This window comes from Nilaparvata lugens, chromosome 5 (genome assembly GCF_014356525.2).
Source record: "Nilaparvata lugens isolate BPH chromosome 5, ASM1435652v1, whole genome shotgun sequence".
Classification (NCBI taxonomy): Eukaryota; Metazoa; Arthropoda; class Insecta; order Hemiptera; family Delphacidae; genus Nilaparvata; species Nilaparvata lugens.
The window spans coordinates 55,955,140-55,978,362 of NC_052508.1; the positions used below are offsets into that span (position 1 = coordinate 55,955,140).

The 23,223-nt window shown below is 35.0% G+C and overlaps 1 protein-coding gene across 6 annotated transcripts in view; it reads left to right on the forward strand.

Moving 5' to 3' along the window:
- Nucleotides 1-23,223, forward strand: part of LOC111045928 (dipeptidase 1) — a 173,388-nt gene that overhangs the window by 120,597 nt on the left and 29,568 nt on the right. For all 6 annotated transcript variants that reach the window (XM_039428816.1, XM_039428817.1, XM_039428815.1 and 3 more), the window contains 2 exons: nt 7,170-7,362; nt 21,642-21,798. In XM_039428816.1, the coding sequence (XP_039284750.1) occupies nt 7,170-7,362; nt 21,642-21,798 (350 nt within the window). The remainder of the gene's footprint in view (nt 1-7,169; nt 7,363-21,641; nt 21,799-23,223) is intronic.

Consider the following 23,223-nt stretch of genomic DNA (forward strand, 5'->3'; position numbering starts at 1 on the left):
TTGGATCGACATCGGCGGCTTACAAGAAGATTTTCGACACGTGAGTGATTAAATTTGAATTTAGTGATGGGCGCCCTAGTGCTTCGAATTAATCTGATGATCAAAGCTAGCTCGCCGAAAGGGTTTTATTATAAATTGAGAAATTAATAAGAGTAATACTTGCGCAAGTAAAAATTAGTATTAAAGGTATTTAATTGAAAGAAAAATATAGATCAATATTTTAGAAATTTCTATTTAATCAAAGAAGTACGAAATCTAGGCTATCAAACGTATGCATACAATATTTAATTTTTTGCAATACAATTTGCGATAATTTATTATAGTTCTAATTCACTAGATGAATGGCTCTACCTATTCCGTCAGGTGCCGAATCTTGCACCCTGAGATAAAAATATATATTCGATACAAATAAATCTACTAAATACTAGAGATTTTAATATATAGATATATTTGGATTATTAGTGGCTAATTTATCAAGCTGATCTTAGAGCACATATTTATGATTGAATTATCCAAGCAGACAAGTATTAGCAAGTACATGTCACAGCTACATGCCAAGAATGCATATGATTTCAAGATAAAGGCACATGGTAATGATTCGTGCCATAAATCTAGAATATAAAGTTAGCCTGTGATATTTTTATTGATTTCAAATATGTTCTATTTTTATATTATATTTTTATCGCTCTATATATATTTTGATATCTCATCTTATCCACTATATAGTTAGGCCTATACGGTACGTAGTATCTGGCTTTTACGTGAAACAGCTATGAATCCTTACTGCTATGAATGAATGAATGGTATACTGTTCAACGCTTTTATAGTCATGACCATGAATTTCCAGCAATAGATGAATTGAATCATCATGCATTAAAATACTTTTGGCACAAAACATCAGAAATTTAACTGTCATTGTGATTGAGATTGGATTCCAAATAGATTATGAACTTTATCTTGAATGATTTTGCAGTATTTCCATGGTGGTCACGTCTGATAGTTGATTGTAAGATTTGATATATTGGTTGTAAGTTTTGTGTCAAAATTTCAAATCACCTACAAAACGTCAAGGCTGATTACCTCTGATAGATGACTGTTGATTACTTATATTGGATACAAGTTTTATGTCAAATCTTCAAGGAGACAAAACTTCGCATTTCAAATACTCCACATAATTGGAAACGGACGAGAGCTCAATTTTTAAAAATTTCTCAATTTACAAGAAAGTGATTGATAAATCAACCTTAAACTTGAGAAGGTTGCCCATGTGTTGGTAGCAAAATTTAAAACATGTTTTATCCTTGCAAATTGTTATCTTGTGACCCCATTTGAATACATGCTCGGAGCTTGCATGGGGCACTTCTGGAAAGACAAGGTCGAAATGGAAGGCTGAGTCGTTTGCTGCTAAAAGCACTTGCTGTTAGCTGGGCAAATTGGAACGGCTAAGGCTAAGTAGCAATTAGATGGGCCAGCGCCATAATAGATCTCATACCGGGATGAAAGATAGCCTCGCAGATGAGACTGAGCTGGTAAACTGGCAGGCAGCAGCTAGGTGTTCAGACAAGTCCTAACTTTGTGCGTCGCTGAGCTAACTACTCACCATTAAATTCTTAATGAACGTTCATTATATTATTTGGGAGTGTTATTTAAAAAGCACAAATCATAGTTGATCTTGAGACAATAATATTGTTCCTTATAATGTGAAATTCTTTATTCATCTATATATAAAAGCGAAATGGCACTGACTGACTGACTGACTCACTCACTCACTCACTCACAGAACTAAAAATCTACCGGACCAAAAACGTTAAAATTTGGTAGGTATGTTCAGTTGGCCCTTTAGAGGCGCACTAAGAAATCTTTTGGCAATATTTTAACTCTAAGGGTTGTTTCTTCTCCCAATCTCTTAATTATAATTGAAATTTCCATATCATATGTTACTATAGAACTATAATCTAGATAGAGTACCTCTTCGAGACAGTTGTTAACTGGCAACTAAATTAATAATTTTGTCAAGTTGGCATTAAGTTGAGTTGACTTTGTTAGGTTGGCACCAAGTTGAAGATTTAAATGCATTTATCGCGGAAAAATTGATTGGGCACTGCTACTTCAATCCTGGGAATATTATATTACTAGCCGTCAGGCTCGCTTCGTTCGCCATATCCGTTTAGCCAGACGTTTAGTCTGGACCCCCGACTGGATTGTCCTAACATATGATAAAAATGCTCAAATGATCTCATTCTCAGACGATCCAGTCGGGGGTCCAGGGGGCGGAGCCCCGGATATGGCGAGCGAAGCGAGAAGCAGCTGAAACACTCATCACCGCAGCTGAAGTAAATGATGAGACCACTTCAGTATGGCTACCGGTAAAAATATCGAATCTTCTTATTCTACTGTAAGTGACGAACCAGCAGGTGTTGAATGTCCTGATGAGTCTCCAACAGAAGCAGCAGAAGTTTCATTATATATTATTATTTGGGAGTGTTATCTAAAAAGCACAAATAATAGTTGATCTTAGGATAATAATTGTTCCTTATAATGTGAAATTCTTTATTCATGTATACAATAAGTACATTATCAAAATGATAGGTAGAGGAAAAAATAAGGTAACATTGTGCTATTCCTCTCCCAAATTTGGATAACACAAAGTCCGAAATAGTTTTAGTCTTTTAGTTCTTCAATAAACAAAATTTTCAGTCCTCAAGTATTCACACAAAGTATATTGAATTGATATCTCTCCATACATCACTCATCATCAAAATTACTATAGAGAGAGGAAACAAGTAATTTATAAACTTTATAAGCTAATAAAGTATTAGCTAATAAGTATTTATAAACTAATTTATAAGATTTTGAAAAATTAATATTTCACTTTTCATAATAATCACGAATCAAATTTATCCACTCGAAATTCATAGAAATTATTCACAAAAATATAGAACGACAGCTAGGTTACAAGTGAACAAGATACTTCTAGAAAAAAGTACAGAAATTTACTGGACTTAGTTCGCGACTAGGAGTCAGATACCAAGTGCTATAGACCTAAGTGAGACTACTGTACGGAGTCAGTGAGAAGAATGAGTTAGAAATTCCAGTATGATGTAATGAAGATGTCATAGTGCGAGTTCACATAGTACACACATACATACACAACAATGCTTTTTCGTACCATCAACTGTTATTGAATTCACTCATTTGTAGAAAGGAGAGCGATTTATACCTCTCAATCCATAAAGAAACAATATAATAAAAACAGAAATCGATTCCATTCTGTAGTAAAAATAAAAAAGTATAACTAGGAATAGTACAATAGGTTTGTAGCAACGAAGAAGCCCCACCAACAAAAGCCATTAGAATAATTGATCACAAACTCGTATTCCAGAGATATTCATACTGATCATTTGTGATTCAAATAGACGAGATAAGGGATCGAATTGGATTATTATGCTTGTTGAAGAATCATGCTACAAACTTGAGAAAAAAGTATATGAATAAATTGAACATTTTTAATAAGAAAATAGCATTCACTATTTAAAGCGTTGTTATCTTATGAACGTAATCTACCAATTAAACTTTCAATTTATCTTGGAAGAAATCTCGGACATTCCATTCTCTTTGTTTGTTAAAACTCGTAATGGACGTTCAAAATGAACCGGATTTCCTTTATAAGACCATTTAAATTGGTTTTCCATTGATTTTCCGGTTCATTTGAGCAATGCAATCAACCAAATGCAGGCTCTACATTGCTTTGGAAAACGGTCGAATATCTTTTTCCAGCTAGGTTCGAGGCTACAAAGAGATAGATAGAATCGTCGACGGTAGATCGGTTGGCGATTTTTGTGTCGATCGATAAGCAAGCTACATCAAAGGGCACATGTGAGTAGTGGAGGCAATTATCTACAAAACTGGCTGCACTGCTAATTGTCAATCAGAGTGAAAGAATGTGAAAATAGAGCCGAGCCGAGTCGCAACGCAGTGGCACCTGGCTGTCACGTGACGACTGCAAACTGATGGATTGTTTGCTACTGACAGATGTCATCCTATGCTATGTGCTTCATACCACTGTAGATCAGTGCTCTTGTAAAGTATCAAACACAACAATTTTCGAAACCTCATCCATATGGATATATCTGCGAATTGGGCCCTGAAATAAATCACTTTATATTGTATTGATCAGTGTTGACCGTATAATATACAGTAGACCTTGTTATACTACTGGAATTTTAGCTTATATACGTTGATGCGGTTTTCTCATTGGCACACATAGAACGTGTATCTTATTCGACTAAACTTCAACATTTTATTGTCTTTCTTTAGGGCTACTTTTAATATAAATAAAAATATTAATATGAGTACCCTTATAAATAATTTTGTCGCTACATGTTTCGGCTTCTATTGTCATTTCCAAATATTTTAATTATTTATTTCCAAATCACTTGAAAGCGGCATCAGTAGCCGGCACATGTAGTAACAAAATAATTTATAAGGGTACTCAGATTAATATTTATATTTATACTACAACTCTTAAACTATAAGGTATAAAGGTGCGTACAGATATACGCGTCGAACATGAGCAATTCACTTTTAATCAGCTGACTATATCTGTATTTTTACAGAAACGGTAAGATACAGATATAAAAAGCTTGGCATCAGCTGATTGAAAGTGAATTGCTCATGTTCGCGGCGCGTAAATCTGTACGCACCTTAAGAAATCTGTAGTAGTTATCTTATATCTGAGTAAAAGATAAAGTATAAGTATACTACACCCTGTAATATAAGATACAGTTTCTATGTTTACCAATGAGAGGACAGCATCAACGTATATCAGCTAAAATACCAGTGATTATCAGCCACATGCTCATAATCATACAGGCTCATAATTTGTATCTCACAAATTAAAATTATTGGAAATGATTTACTTTTTTCGTATGAGATTGATTTTGTGTGCTGCAATATGAGAAACAGTATCACGTTTTACTAGCTGAAGCCCTAGTTATTTTCAGCATGAAGTATGGGCTCGTTATTATTGATAACTTACAAATGCGAATTGAAAATGGTTCACGTTTTACGTATGGGAATTTGCGTTTATGTGCTGTAATATATTCGACTCCCGCTGTATGACGATAAGAATAATGATGATGATAATAATCTCTATGATTGATGATTCGCTTTATTATCAGTTCCATTGTCATCTGAAGGTAATGATTCATTATTGATGCAGTGTTATGCGAGCTGTAAATCGTATGCAATATTTGATAGCTTCAATTTTTTTCAGGTTCAGATTCATGGTGATTCTGTTGTTTTAGATTTTGTGATATTTTTGTGATGACACTGTACACTCATAAATGGGGAATTTGTGGGGTTTTCAATTCCATATGAAACTCTTTTTATTGCTATGTTGTCCAAGTAGGGAATGAAATGCTAATCATGTTGAGTGAGCTCAATCTGTTTTTAAAATCATTGAATAGCTGAAAATGATCATTAATAAGGTACTTTTCAGTTTTTATCACACCCTGACAGCTATTGATAATATCCTGTATAAGCTTCACATCACACACTCTAATCTGTAATCTGCGAAAAATATGGAATACGAAGTAGTATTGCACACTTTATCTCATAGAATGATTCAACCATACATGCCCGATTGAATATCTTACGTAAAAATACGATTCATTGACTTTCATTAAGAAAATTCTGTGACTTGTAGAGCTAATTATGAGAGGATCAGTGATTTGCAGTGATTGGTAGTGATTTGGAGTCTTATTTTATGATGAGGGGAACTAAAGCTTAGTATCATACATGTATTTCTTGACTAGTTAGGGACACCATAGAACTTTATAAATCGTAACTAATGAGTATTATCGTACAGATTCATGGGTGAGAGTGAGATCTATATTTTTCTAATTGCAGTGTTCTGTCTTGAGCCAGTTACACACACATCGATTTCTGTATGCTCGATTTTTTGCCATCCTTATAAATTCTATTGCATTCAATATAACTTGACAAACATGTGATCTTGTGTTTGTCAAGTTCCATTCAATCTGGTAGAATTTATAAGGACCGGCAAAAAACCGTAGTTTTTAAAAAATCATGTTTTCAACAGATATTCATGAGAAAATGCTTCAATAAATCTTTAAACTTCTGTCTTGGAACCCACACAAGGTTTGAGAACAATCAGTTATCAAATACAAATTATTTTGCTGTCGTGATAGTGAGTGGGGTTGTGTTTTTCTGATTTCTAATTACTCAAAATAACTTGATATTCTTAATAAACATTGTAGTAATAAATTATCCTGGAATAGCGAAGATTATTGAAAAATAATTTGTATGTTCAGCTTCTTGGTTCTTAGCCTCCCAGGCTCCCAATGCACTATTCATTTTAATTGTTTCTATGTGAGAATAGCTCTCGTACTTGTTGCTCTTTGATTCATATATTAGCAATGATTATTGAAAACATTATGTTCCGCTTCTTGGATCTTAACTTCCAAGGTATCCAATATTCATATTATTTTTTGCTTCTATCTTTCCAGGCATCTATTGTAGATTATAATGTTCAAATCATTCGTTTCGACGTGACATCTCTGTTGTACTCGTTGCTTCTTAGACCATACTCGTATAATGGCAATGAAAGTTTGAAGCTATTTTGTATGTTGTGCTTCTTGGTTCTAAACTTTCCTGGTATTCATTGTACTGTTCATATTAGTGGTTTGTACTTTTACTCCTTGCTCTTTGGTTCATACAATTCCATGTAAGCTATTCAATTTCCTTTAAGTTACATTCCAATTTAATGTGTCACCTCTCATCTTGCTCTTAATCTTTTGTTCATACAATCTAATTCACTGTAAATTATTTTTTCTGTGTAACATCTCTTAGTTTTACTTGATTTTTGGTTAATACAATTCCATTTTCTCAATTTACTGTAAGTCCTATATTCATTCCACTCTGATGTGACATCTCTTCTGCTATTATTACTCTTCGGTTGACATCTCTTAGTTTCTCTTGCTTTTTGGTTCATACAATTCCATGAACTCAATTTACTGTAAGTCACATATTCATTCCAATCTGATGTGACATTCTGCTATTCTTGCTGTTTGGTTGAAATTGTTTCCTGTATTCAATAGAGTGTACATATGATGTGTTTGTATGTGACACGTGTGGGTGCGTTGCAGCGCTGTTCGAGGTGACGGTGCGGCCATGGTGCGTGTGCATGTTGTGCGTGCTAGTGTGCGTGGTGGCGTTGCTGATGCTGTGGCCCCCCTGGCAGCACGAGCCGCCCCCGCCGCACCCCAGGCACCTGGACTCGCTCGAACAGAGGCTGGATGCCGTCGCTGTACTTCTCAGCGAAGTCCCGCTCATTGATGGGTCAGTATTACTACATTATTATCCTTATTATAAATATTGGTTGTTGAATGATTGATAATTTTTAAGCCTGTCAGATTCACTTTTCAAGAATACATTTTTATTGGCACACAATAATAAACTTTAAATAACATCTCATCATACTCTATTCCCCTTAAGCCGTGTCAACACTGAACGAATGTTCGAAAAAATTCGACAAATATGTTTGTTGAAACAGTTTCGGAAAATTTTATTATTTTCGACAACAATGTTTGCCCGTGGCCAGTGTGAACGCGTAGCCAAACAAAATATTCGTAAGTGGGGAGAATAGGTTTTATGTTTTACAGAAAACACTGAAAATCATTGGAAAAACAGTATTCTTTTTTGACAAACAATGATTGTCCAAACTTCAGTCTAAGTGAGGAAATATATTTCCTTGATTTGTTTTTGTTTAACTATTATTGAATATGTATATGATTTTTTTTTGTGGAAATAAATAAATTGAATTAATTTTTTAAAATGTTTGTCCCTGAGCCCCTCAACAAACATGTTTGCTGAACATGTATGTCGACCATTTGTTCAGTGTTGACACGCCTTCAGTTATCACAGTAGAATGTATATTATAATATTATGAATTATTCAGCAGTAAAAATCTCAAGCTGGAAAAAGTTCAAGAGTACAAGATATCCAGTTTAATAAACACAATTCCTGATTTATGATTCTAAAAAATTACATCCTCTTAAAACACACGTTATTACCAGCTAGTAGAAGTTGAGTGTGGTAGTGGTGGTAGTAAGGAATAACAAGCTGCTGTTAAGCTGAAGAGGAGTTGAGGAGGGCGGCAGTGGGGGAGGGTGGAGTGACCTGCGCCAGTGCTAGTCTGGCATGCAGATCATTTAATGAATCTTGAGAGAATAACGAGGTGGGCGCGAAAATTCCGTCACAATTTATGACGCAGACGTCAAACTTTTCCTACCCAACACCTGCGAGAGCTTGCCTCTGCCCTATTCTCCACGGGACGTTTCCCGCGTGTTTTCTTTCTAACAGGCTCCCAACATTCTCTTCTTTTCCTCTCTCGGCATTTCTTGAACTTTTATTCTAATGCGACAAAATGCGGAGTAAGGCGAGACAGAGAGAGAGAGAGAGAGAGAGCGAGAGTCATGCCCACCCTCTGTGATACAAGGCAATTAATACTGGAGAAATTTTGCTGGTGGGAGCGGGGTTAAATCTCTTTCCGAAGTTTGTGGAATGTTCAGTCTGCGTAATTAATGGTGTTAAACCCCAGCAATGTATCTTGCACTATCACCCCTTCTTTTGGCGCCTCTCGTGTAAAGCTAATAAAGGATATGAAGAGAATAAGAGAGAATGTTGTTGGAGGAGGAAGAAAAGATCTGACCCCTCATTTCAAGCTTCTTTACACGCCATACCCCGCTGTTTGCCACGCTACGCTAGCTAGGCTCCTTACTTTATGTAATTTCCTCCGGGATCCTTTGTTGCCTCCAACTACCCGGAAGAGGCGAAGAAACAAGAAAAAGAAGCACATATTTCCTCATACCTTGTTACCTCGTTGATCACACATTAATTTCTCAGCATCCTCCACCACGCTTGCAAAGGATCACTGCTCCACAATCATAATTAATCGTATGTAATGGATGAAACAGTGACCCCAACCACTGTGAACCTTCGCGGGAACAACCCACACAGGTGCATTTAGCTTCATTTGCTCATTGCATCTCCAATAAAGCATGTTTTGAGCCTTTCTTGGCTTTTCCCTTGTAAAGGTTGTTGGAATGTTTTAGAATCCCATTTTCACACTAACTGTGCTTGTATCCGTGAGTTTAGGCCTGCAATTAACAAGAATGTAAAGTTTTTCTCAACAAAATGCTCTGATATACGAGTATATGTTTTCCCAGAACGTATCAAATGAATATGAATAATTATTATTAAACGAAAATCCCAATAAATGGGATTAATTTGAACAAATGCAACTTCCAATTTATTTCCAAATTAATGAATATGAGATGAGGAGTCATAAGTTACAAATAGTACAGACAGGTCACGGTTCAGCTTTCAGTTTTGATCGATGCAACTAATCAGCTGTTGAGGATGATAAAGACATCTGAATATCATCGAGCTGGACCGAAATCAAGACTTAACCGTACTGTTTACTCCCACGCTTTACAATGTGTTCATGTTTCATGATTTCATGAAGGTGGTTAGAGAGCGCGACCTAGACCCGCCGCAAAGTAGACCCACGCTAATTCATGAAAAGCAACCCACGCCTTGGGATGATTTGTAAACCATTGCTATAGAACTATCCATAATCAATCAGCTGACAATTGGATTATTCATTGCATATATTACACAGATGTCTAGAGAAGCCTAGCAATGGTTTACAAAACATTGCACGGCGTGGGTTGCTTTTCGTGGATTAGCGTTGGTCGGAGAAGCTCAGCAATGGTTTACAAAAGATGCCACGGCGTGGATTGCTTTCCGTGGATTAGCGTGGGTCTACTTTGCGGCGGACCTGAAAGCTACATATCGACCTTTCGGTCTTTTCGTACCTCAAGGGTATCAATCATTTGAGATTTATAATTCATTCTAGAAACATTGGGGACACAGCTTGTCAAATTCAAGTTCAAATTCCATGGTAGTGATTGACGTAATGGTATTCGATGAGAATATTATTATTATTATTAGCGTATGGCTTTGATTGTGGGGAGTCCAGTAGGAAGTTCCACTTCACCGTCATATAATCAGAATCTTCTATGATGGAGAACTAGTTAATCTTGATTTTCACATAAATTTTATTTTGAAAAGACTCTTTTGATTTTAGAAAGCCAAAAAGACAAATGAAACATCAGAATCACCCATTCAAACCCAGAAAATCTGGAACTATGAAAAATTTAGAAAAAAATACGAGAATTATAAGACTCTTCTTTCATCATCAATCAGTTATGTTTAGTCAATTATCGATAATTATTCTTATCAATTTATGTGGATTGATTTTACATTATATATTCATATATATTTATTCGCAAAACATATTTGCCAAATAATGTAAAATCAATCAGCATAAATTGATAAGAATTTATTATGGGCGCTCATGCTAGAAGATTGTGCTGCAGCTCCAGCTTAATCCTGTTTTGCTTTCGCTCGATTCTATATAAGCTGGAGCTCACCAGTCCACCATAGTACAGCGTATATTGTGTCGCATTGCGATTTCGGTTCTAGATCAGGAACGAACGTTTACTCACGCAGAGCTGTGGACATTCGATAAGCGTTGATGCCTTGTTGTCGTCTCTTTGAATAGGTCAACTTCGATCCAATAGCATCAACTATTCAAAAGGATTCAGTTGGCCGAAAGCGGTGAACGAGCTTTAAAGCACACTCCAGCCATTCGGCTTTCAATGTTCAAGTTGATTGTTAATTTTAGAAAAAAGTCAAAGCTCTTCCGATCATTGATCAAATTATTCAGTATAGACGAGGCAAAAACAAAAGAGCTTCTTTAAAAATCTGTAATCTATAATGTTGATAGTTTTTAGAGTTTATGAAGAACTATCAGGTAACCCGTGCTCCGCAAGGGTCTATTTTAAAACTGAAAACTTTACCATTTTAACCATCTGTTTCGGAGAGATTGGGCCATATGAATAAAGTTGAGCATTTGCTTATACTTCTGAAATAAGGAGCATTTGCTTCATTTTCTATGAATAAACGTGAGCAAAACCTTTTGCTCATGCTCATCAGAAAAATAGTTTGAGCATTTGCTCAAAAGTAAAAGCTTTAGCTTAAAATTTTATGAATAAACTAGAGCATTTGCTCAACTTTTGAAGCAAATGATTCAAAAAAGGTGAGTCTAGTCTAGAACAGCTTATCACCTTTTGCTCATAGTAAAATGGCTCAACTAATTCGTATTAGGAAGAGGAAACTATACCAGATACAATCACAACCAATAGTTGAGAACTATAAAACTCTTTTTAGATTCAACCATGATATATATTACCATTATCCCCACAAAATAATAAATACAAAATATAGGTACTTGTTATAAAGATAGCCATCACAAAATAGGAAATAGTCATTTAAGGAGATGAGAGTGTAAACGATTATAAGAAGGCTATTGATAATATTACAAGAATATGCTGAAGATTATTATAGAGATGACATTTTTCACGCTATTATTTCAAAATTCTAAACTCGGCTAACCTAAAACTCTATTCATAAATAGAAAAAAGAGCAGACTACGCAAACACAAGCGGTGCAGCCTACTTGCATATTTAGCGCTTCCGTGAGCTATAAAAACAAATTAAGGCTACAAAAGCGAATAAGCTGATGAAAAATCTTTAAAATACGTGAGCATTTGCTCCAGAGTTCAGGAGCATGAGGTAAGAGTATAAGGTAAAGCTTATTCATATAAAAATGAGCAAATGCTTTTGCTTCTACCTTTTGATCATGAGCAAAACCTTATGCTCCATGCTCTTGCTCATGAGCATTTGCTCTGGTTTTATTCATAATGGCCATTGTCTCTCTAGATTATAGTTCTATATAAACCATGTGGTATGTACTTCTCTATTATAATCAATTTTATGTATGCCGTATTGAATATCATGTCTTATGAATGAAATTCAAACATCAATTCAGAAAAATCTAAAAGGAAAATTGAAATTTTGGCTTCGAGGTGCACGAGATTGATATTCTTAGAATCTATGTGCAAAATTTGGAGATGTATATCATTCCCGTTTTTTCCGTATGCAATCCACAAGTTGACATGTTTTGATGTGAACAAACACAACCCTACTCTCTCTTATTATAAAAAGATGAGTAACTCGAAAATCGTTGTATGTAACACATCTTTTATAACTAATATCCACTTACTGCATTTGGGGTATTGCACTCTATGGCTCAGAAATCAAATCAGATCATTCTCCATTTTTACAATATATACAGAGCATAAAATCACCATAGTTACTGAAACAATAACTAAAAAAAATCACAATCATACCCTAAAGAACATTACAAAAAATCAATTTATAAGGAAAATAATTCCAAACGTTACAAAAACTTGTTTGGGCAGAAAAAACTACTTAAAAAACTTGGAATATTGGTAAGGCAGAAGAAAGAACACTGAATTTCTGTGAAGTATGGTGTTGGAGACGGATGCTTAAGTTGAAATGGATTGATTGGATTACTCATGAGAAAGTATTTCAAAGGGTTGAGGAAAAGCAATCTTTTTAAATGATAAATGGCTACTCTGTTTTTTCAATTTCCAGATGAATGAGAGTAGCTGTCATCGAAGAAGTTGGTATAGACCAAATATTTCAGACATCCGTTTGAGGTCTACATTCATGTAGGAGAATATGACCGTTATCTAGAGCTAACCGTTACCATTTATGACGTGTTGGCATTGCTTTGTCCGCCACACTGAATAGCCAATCGTACTTCCTGCAGCTCAATGCTCTAGAACCGAAAGCAAGGTGCCCTACCACTCAATAGCTACCCTTAACACTGGTAAACACAGCTCTGTAATGAGAACTAAACATTGTTCTGAATAATATTGTGTTTGAAACAGCTTCAGGTAGGTCAAAGCTGTCATTCTAGCTCCCTGAACACAGCAATGACAATCGTACATGATATTATAGTCGTAGCTATGAGGCAAGGACTATAAGCTTAACGATAATAATTATTATTCCATTTCCTGCTTCGACGTAGGATGTACTTCATATTATTACTCTCTTGATCATTTTCATGTTCCATTCGTGAACATATTGGAACTTATATTCGTATCTCAAATACTTCATATTCTCTCTTGATCATTTTCATGTTTCAGTCGTGAACATATTGGAACTTAAATTCGCATCTCAAATACTTCATATTCTCTCTTGATCATTTTCATGTTTCAGTCGTGAACAAATTGGAACTTAAAGTATCTTAAATGTTGCCTCATTTGCATGAAAATTGATAAGTCATCTGTCCAATTCTTTTCTTCTGACAAATATAGAGAATATTCGTGTCATTTTGATATTAGATTCTATAAATTATTATCAACGGAGGAGTCTTGAAGAAGTATTGTGTGGGAGTGATTATTTAAGGAGCATGATTTAAACTTCTAAAATCAGTTTTCCCACTCTATTCTTATTATCACTTCATTTCTATACTAAAGTAGTCTATTGATCTGAAAAATCTATTTTTCAGCATCTTGAAGATGTCTCATATCTATTATTTATCATGGGATGAATGTAGTTGAAAATCTTACAGAATCTTTGAGTAGTCCTACAATTTCCCGTCTTTTTTAGATTTCTTGGAGGAACACTTGAAAAGTGGAGGGGAGAAAAATTTAGTATAGCTCCCAAAATCCTCCGGATAAATGAGCTTTCCCAGAATAATGAAGCACTTTCTACAAGTCATTCCAACGAACAAGGAAGAAATTTTTAAAAGACATATGCTATGATCAAGATTGTTCATTCTTATTTCTCATCATAGGATGAATGAGATTGAAATTATTGAGAATCGGGATTTTTTTCATATTCTCCGTAAATTATGTATGGCAGCGTACTATCAAAATCCAAGATCAATCCTGGATCAAACTTGTATGAAATTATGAAGCCTCATTATGATTTCTGGTTAGAGAGAATATGTTCAAGATTTTTCATTCTCTCTATCCATCATATGATCAATTGGATTTAAATTCTAGAGAATCTTTAAGGATTTGTAATAAAATTCTTACCATACAGCCTACTATCAAAATCTAAGATCATTCTACGATCAAACTTGTATGAAATTATGGAGCCTCATCATAGTTACAAGTTAGAGAGTTTGTTCGAAATGATTAATTTTCATTGCCATCATAGGGTGAATGGAGTCAAAATTCTTATTTATTGAGAGAGGCCAATAATAGTTACAAGAAATCTTGAGAATTTTACAGGATTTTTCTTCCTTATTATTATTTGCAATAGATGATGACAGTCTACTACCAAAACCTACAATCCTTTTCATTCAAACTTGTAAGAAATTGTGGACTCCCATCAAGATTGCAGGTTATAATGGATCATAGGGTGAATGGAGTCAAAATTCTGATTTCTTGAGAGAGGTCAATAATAGTTCCAAAAACTCTTGAGAATTTTACTGGATTTTTCTTCCTTATTATTATTTGCAAAACATGATGACAGTCTACTCTCAAAACCTATAATCACGTTTCAATCAAACTTGTAAGAAATTGTTGAGTCACACCATGATTGCAGGTTAAAGAGCCCAGATTTAGTGTGTGGAAAACCCTAGTGAATTGTCGCAGATCAAGTTCAAAAGGATAACAATGTATTGGAAAGCGACACAAGTGTAGTATTGATCGAAGCCGAAAGCTGCAAGCCAGGTTGGAGTCGCCCATCCCGTAACGAGCTTAGAGTCCTTTCTCTGACAGCTCACAATTCACGCAATTTCCAAGGGACCTTTTGTTATACGTGATTACAGGCTGCCGGGCTCTGTAGACTTAGCACAACGTATTTGTGACGACGAGGGCTCCTCAAGTGCTCCTCCAGTCTGCAAACATCGTTCGTCGAATTGCTGGTGCACCAACAACATATAATATCACCCCATTTCCAATTCACGTACAGATCAATGCCAAACCAAACATTACGTGCGGGTCGCTGGCTAATAAAATCAACTTCGAAGAACTCATTTCTTCTCCCGAATACTACTCTTCATTTCAGAAATCTCCCATACCTAGCTACTTAAAATTTTTACTTTCCTTGCCCTATTACCATAGGTAAGGAAAGTATTGCATTCCGAAAAAAATTAAGGTACCCAAATTTCTATACGTTTCAAGGTCCCCTGAGTCCAAAAAAAGTGGTTTTTGGGTATTGGTCTGTATGTGTGTGTGTGTGTGTGTGTGTGTGTGTGTGTGTGTGTGTGTGTGTGTGTGTGTGTGTGTGTGTGTGTATGTGCGTCTGTGTACACGATATCTCATCTCCCAATTAACGGAATGGCCCGAGATAAATATCTTGATTCACCATGAAAAGATAGCAGACCTCGTGTGTCTCCAGCATTATTGCCCTGTCAACAGCTGGCACGAATCTTTGATTAGTAGACTTGAGATGCGCGGGAACACTAGCGTCAGGTGATCAACTTTCATAACGGCAAGGAAAGTTGTGTGAGTGTACCACATCAGATTTTTTAAATCGAAGTTATCATACTCTAATTGGGAGAATGAGACGTTCATGTTGTCAATACCACTTTATTTTATTCGAAAATAAATTCTTCAAACAGAACCAGGTTTCATGGTAACACCTACCACATCTCCAGCTGAACTTATGTGTTTGTTATTGTTGAAGGAACAGGAAATACAATTTTAGGTTATATGATGGGGTTGTGAAAGGGAAGGAGAATGAAAAATGTTAGTGGGAATAGATGGATTAATGATGAAATTGAACTATGCTAATATTTTTAGAATGGAAAATTACATTGTAAATGAAATTCTAGTCATCTTAAAATTATATACACATCAAATTTGGTTGGTAGCTTACTGGTGATTGTATAATAATTTCTGATTTTGAAATGTTGATTCAATTACTGTAATTAAAAATACAGAGAACCCTGTAAGGAATATTAGATTAATTCGCAATCAACTAAACTTTGGAACCGCCAAGATTTTCTGAATTGGAAATTGATTGTTTTGTTGACAATATAACAAGGAATACTATCTATGGTATCGGCGAATATAGAATCCTATGGAATAGATATTTCAGATTATTGACTCAAATTAGTTCCAATCATTATGTTGCGACAAAAATCTTTTCTTTGTCGTTACAAGAAAACCAATCAATGCTGTTTTGCAAAAAAGGAAAAAAGATTAAAAACTAGAAGGTTGGACAAATTTTCCAATACACTATAATATTATATCAATCTAAAATTGTGTCCACTTGGAGGATACTCTACCGAGATCATGTTCATTTAGACTAGCTTGCCATCCTACAAGGTGTTGGAGTTTTTTTTCGAAATTCAGCGTAAAAAATCTGTAATCATAAAAAATCAGTGATGATAATCACAATAATAAATGAAAATAATTTAAAAGAAAATCTCATTTTCGGGACATAATAAATCCAGAACATACTCTTTCTTTTGCGAGGTATTCTAATGTACAAAATATATCAGGTTGATTGAATAAAACATCAATAATCTTGGTGGAATCGTTTACCTTAAGTTAGCTCTTCTGTCCTGTGAATAATATATTATTACTTTACCTAAGAGAAGATCGTTTTCGAAATGTTTCTGAATGTACTCATGAAAATAATATATTGTTGTGAAAAATGTAATTATAATTATGAGAATATGAGCTACCAACAGACTGGAGAATGAGTATACATTGATAAAAAGTGTTTATGAATTGCTCGAAGTAAAACGTGCCCCCTGACTCTCTCTAGTTCTTGTTTGACGCCCAACGATAGTGCAGGGCAGTCGTTAAAATTTCAATACAGCTGTTGAAAATAATTTAGGGAGGAAGTTGAGGGTCGAAGGTGGTAGGTTGAAGGTGGTTGTCCGTTGCCGCATATAATAATCCGGGGATCTGGCGTCTAGACACGGCAGGAAGAAGCAACACGGCCAGCCAGATATTGCTCATGAATACTCAATGAATGGCGGCTGTGTGGTCTCCCCCCCCCTCTTACAACCTGACACCATCCCCCTCCACCGGCTGAATGTACTACTTCAAATTATACTTCCACACTCCATTTTCTATGCAAGTTTTTATACAGGAAGTCGGTCAACGTTTTCACCTATCCATTAGTTTCTCCTACAACTCCCAAGATCTTTGAATTATATCTCCACACTCCATTTTTTTTAGGAAAGCTTTGGTCAACGTTTTTACTCATCTATAAGCTTCTCCTGCAACTCCAAGTTCTTTGAACTATGCTTCCATACTCGACACTCTACTTCCTTGGAAAATTCTTGTGCAGCAAGTTGTTCAGTGATTTTACCTATCTATTAGGTTCAACTGCACTTCTGAGTTATTTGATTTGTGCCTGGCCTTTTAAAAGATAATAAAAAATAATTATTTGGAATAAAATTTAGAATTTGGAAATAGGCCGACACATCTAGAAAATACCTGAGTCTATCTTAATTAATGCAGGTGAACGGGCTTGAGTCAAGAAAACTTCATATTAATCTTGCCATGCCTGATTTAATAGATTTCGGTTATAAACTAACGCTACACTTTGAAATAATTGAAAAATACAAGCAACTTGAATATACATTGGCAACTAAAATCGGACAATGGGAACAACAATTTCATGTTACTTTGTTGACATTCTTCATCTGATTTGGAGACGCATTACTATCCCTCGTTTAGATAGCAATACGTCACAAAACCAAACAATATCCGTCATAAAATAACAATCTAATTTAAATGCAAGAACTCAAGTAAGAAAAAAAACCGTTGAAGCCAAATTTCATCGATAATAACCCATATAACCCATTTCATGAATTTCGAATCCCCACTTTTGATTGACATTCTTGAATGAACCTTTTGTTTCACTACACTGCACTCTCGTTGGTCTGTACGTTGCTTTATCGTCGGGGTTACGGTTCCTTGTTTTTGGCGGTGAACTTTTACCGGTTGAATTTGGCTTGACGGTGGCATCTTACGTCCCTAGACCTGTCACCTGTCTTGAAGCGGTGTTACAAAGTTGCGGAACCAAAGGGGTGGTACATGAAGTTGGTTTGGGCTCACACATTAACCGCTGTAAATAGTATTACAGCATTAATTTCTAACTCTTCCTACAATTCATCAAAAGCTGAAACAGGAGTTATCTATTGATTACAGATTATTTAAATTCTCTCATTCGATTTGAATCCTCATTTCATATAGATTTCTACCTTCAAACTACTGATTCGTTGTATAAGAATTAATGGATCTTCCTTCACAAATAATTCAAAAGTTCTGGTATAATTTCATAAATTAGCGTTCACTTAAAAGCATTAACGCCATGAGAAAACACAGTCAGAAAAATATAAAACTTTAGCAAGTCTCAAACTTGACATAATATTAAAATTTACATTCCAATTTGAAGATTATCTTCCTGATTTTAAGCAATACTCCACGATAATATAATTATCTTTAGAAACAATAACTCAAATGTAACATAGCTGAAACTTTTCTTCCCTACTTTCTGTACTTGTTTAGAAAAAATTATAATTATCTACCATCAATAATAAAATCAAAAGGACTATTCACAATCAATATTATAAACTTGAACAATAACTGGCTTTGTTGATACAATACTCTTATGGAAGTTTCAATTGATTAAATTCTCTAAATTATATATAAACCTTATTTTACGTACCTTAGCGGTTATTTTAAGAAACAATTATTCCTACATGATGAAACAACACAATTAAACTTTTCAGGACATGGCACTACTAGAAAATTTGAACTTTAATAAAAATAAAACCAACTCCTACATTAACTAATGAAATTAAAAACTTGCCCAAAAAGGGTGAAACAAATCGACTACATCTTCACTCTCGTAGTGCTCCTAGCAAAGTGTCCTCCGAAAAGTAATCTGGTCTCTCGGCTGGGGAATCGCCCCACTACTACTACAATCTGGTCTCCTATTGGGCGATATAAAAGGTGGGGAACCAATTCGACCAATCGTCGCGTGGCTTCTAGAGCCTTAGGACAAAATAGTAACTTTGGAAGAGCTCAAGAGTTTAGTAGTTTATATTCAATGAGATCGCAAGAGAGCAGTACCTCAATGATTCGAGTACAGTATATTAATTCCAGTACATCAAGATTCGTACGTCTTGATTGGTTAAAAGTCGTATTTTCATCCGATTTTAAATAATATAATCGAGAATTTTAATGAATTTCATTGTTATGATTGAATCTCAATCACAAAAAAAATTACCCTAATATCAAACTTACCTCAACTAAACCTGAAAACATCACCTTCATATCATAAACTGTAATTCAAGGTTCTCAATCTCCTATTATTTTTTTCAATCATTTTTTATGTTACTCTTCAATCTTTCTTGTTCAATGCAAAATCTATATTTGTAAGCTCATGAAACCACCACAGACACAAGCCTTGTCTGTGGTGGAACAGATCAAGAAAAGAAGATCCCTACTTTTTGATGCATCATAGAGAGTTTGAACATTAAGAAAATAGATAAGGAAGTGCAACATTCTCATAAACTTGGAACAAATTACAGTTGATTCGGTTATCATACATTTTTTGGAGAGTATGTTGTGTTCAGAGTATTAACCATAAATTATTATCCTGCTCAAATGTTGAGTGTACTACTTGTACTACTTTGAAATATGTTTGCCAAAAACCGTACCTCAGAGTGGTTAGCTGTAGCGGGCCCTCTGTTGTGAAATGTCACGCCAAAACTGCGAATAAACTTTAATATCGTGCCGCATGTATCTCGAAAGCGAGATTACAGAAATTCAATATGAAGCGGGAATAAGAATGAACGTAGCCTCAGTAGTACTTTTGCAAGATGTTTCCTCACCAAGAAACCAAATATATTGTGTTGTTGTGCAGATATCAGCAGACTCAAACAAAGAGCCATTGTATGCGTGGGTTATAGAGATAGAGCGAGAGAGAGAATACGAGTGTCTGAGAGAGAGAAGAAGAAAGAAAGAGAAACATTTTGGATGAGGATAATGGTTGGACAGATTCCAGCAACCACACCACACCACATGACTCAACTAATACACAAGTTTAAGGCAATAGATAGGCTCCATTTTTCAGGCGGCTATGTTATATGTTATACAATACTTCAACAACACTGTATTTCCACAGACCTCCGTTGGTATTATCTTACAGAAGGAAGGTCTGATAGGATCTTGGCAGTTCACAAAATTGTATTTTCCTCAGAGTATGATACCGCACAAGCTCCAGGCTTTGTTTGTTGGAAGAACGATGATAAGAGATTAGATAAACTTCTACTTTAGGTAGGTTCCGAACCTTCAGATGCGATTTTTCAGTGTGCAATTGACTCATAACTGATATTTATCAGAGTTGTCTTGATCAAGAATTCTCACGTCGAAGAAGGGGAATAGTAGCTAGCACATGTATTTTAACTTATTTGACCGTTTAGATACTAAGACCAAGGTTCAACCACTTCCTTTTTCAATTATAATAATGAAGTCTACTATAAATCAATTTATTCCAGACATATACTATGCAAGCTTGAATTAAATATATAAATCATATAATAATAGAGTTGATCTGAAATCAGACAGGAAGCGTACCATTCTGCTCTTTGCAAGATAACATTAGCATTAACGGAGGCTGGCGCATTTCCGGTGCGCTCATTCGAACTTACTTATATCAGAGATTACGTCATCTCTCCATGCTCTTATCTGGAGTATTCTATTTTCTATGCTTATATTCAACCATATAATTTTTGTTTTGGAGGAGTGATGCGCTTCCTGTGTGCTTTGAGCTTTATGGGCATTAAAGAAAATTGACACGATTCATTTGATTTCCGCAGTAATGGGTAAAGCTCTAAAAATCACAAATATCTCAACTTTGTCATTTTAGTTTTTGATCATGAATATTAATTTTCATCAATCAATGGATGACAGAATGAATCGAAGTTATAAGTTATATAATTTGAACAAACCTGTGTAAATTTTCGTTCACACAGCTACTCACCATAACTCAATGCAATCAATAGACGGAGCATATTCATATTAACCCTAATTTAAACAATCCTGTGTGAATTACACAGCTACTCATCATAATAATTATCAATATGTCATGAATAATACAGGTCTAACTTCACTAATATGAATATTACTTAATCTATTTATTTCATTGACAATCACAGAACATAATTATAGTATATAATATAATTGGAAGAAGACAACAGGCAAAGCCCATAACTGTCTTCTCCCAAATTTTTACAAATAAAAGTTTCAAAAAAGAATGAGGTTAAGATTCCACTTCTCACTTCAGTAAGTCCAATTTTCACTACAAAACTAATGACTAAACTAAAAGTTTCAACTTTTGATATTTAAAAACTAATTAAAAACAAAAATATTTCACTCAATTCTCTACAAATATTGAATTTTTAAATCAATATTGATTGATTTACTTACTCTATTAATCAATATAGATGCTACAAATAGGCTACCTACTCATAATTCGTGATCATAATCCATTTTGTCTCAATATGTCATGAATACTAAAGGTCTAGCTTCACTATTACAAATATTACTCTACTTACTTACTCTATCAATCAATAGATGCAACAAGTAGGCTACCTACTCATAATTCGTGATAATTCGTGTTTTTTTTTTGCAGACACAACGACTTGCCGTGGAATATCCGGAAATTTGTTCACAATCAATTGAGCAACTTGAATTTCTCGTTGGATTTGCGTCAGGTTGAGCCCTGGTCGAAATCGAACTGGTCCCATACCGACCTACCGAGGCTACGCGAGGGACTTGTTGGTGCTCAGGTGAGTCTCTTCAAAACCAGTTCATTTGTTGTTCAGATTTCTACAATTTCACATTATTGAGTTCTTCATTATACAGTAAATATAATGATACTACACGTATTTCATCCTTATTGTTTTATATAATTATTCCATTACTTAATGCCTTTCAATGACAAAAGATAAGTAGCCGACAAAACTCCATTACATACCTACTTTATTACTTCTATTATGGTCTCCAATGGCTATGTCCACTTGCTCCCCGCCATCAACAAAACTGAAATTCAATTAAACTTCAAAGTCAATAAATTCAATTTTAGTTTTGTTGATGGCGGGGAGCAAGTGGACATAGCTGTCTCCAATAGTGAATGAATTTCGACCAAAGCGATTTTCACCACTGTAATATTATCAAACAATCGTTCTGTTCTAAGTAAATTTATAGTTAAATTTCAATTTGGAACTTTTTTTGCTGTGAATTTTTCATTCATGAGTGGTAGAATCGCTTCCCGGTGGTTCGGAACCCACCTGAAACCAGGTCATCCATCTCATTACCCACGCACAAGCCTTGAGTTCATGTGGACATTACCCTCAGCAATAAAAGTTGTAGTTTGAAACCGACTGATTGATTCAGAGTGATATTGATGTGTTGTTGAAGATCGCTCTTGATAGCAGTTTCCTTTCAGTAAACTTTATCAACAAAACTATCGAATGCACAATGCAATGCTTCAATGAATATTGGTTCATTGGGGCCTGAAATGAATTTTAAAATAAGTTCATACAATAGTTGTACCTATTTCAAAATATTATAGAACGACTGGCAGAGTGACAGGAGAAGCCTATTGTAATAAGTGAGATAACTTACAAAACACAAATAAGCAATCAGCGGGATGACAAGTCACTACATTTTCTTTTCTCATGCACCTACAATGTTATAATGTTATATCATAAATAGAAGAGAAAAATTAGCATCTATTTTCTAAGGTTATATCCTCAAAAAAGTCGAACGAGTATCTCAGTTTTATTGTCAAACAAACTTAAGATTCCTTTCATCAATATACTTCAAATGTTCAACGCATATTCTTTGAACTCTTATACAGATTAAGTAATCGTCGTTCAAAGAAACCGAAAAATGAATCCACGAACGGACTAAAATAAACAGCCTGTAATGTAATCCCTGTATCAGCAACTCTTTATGAGGTTTTAATGGGTATGGGTCCATTCTTGGAGAATAATACTCAAGAATATTCTTCCGATTAACACACTACTTCAGTATCGCTGTAGCTCTCGTTGCAGAAGGTCGTTTTGAACCGATGCTCCGTTATCGTAACCTTCTTATCTTTGCTATGCAGTAACTTTATTCTACAGTCGTGCCTCTCTTTTATTAATTTGGTTAGTTCTGTACAGTTTTTCACTGGTTTTTCTTCTTCTTCCGTTTCCGAACTTTTTTAT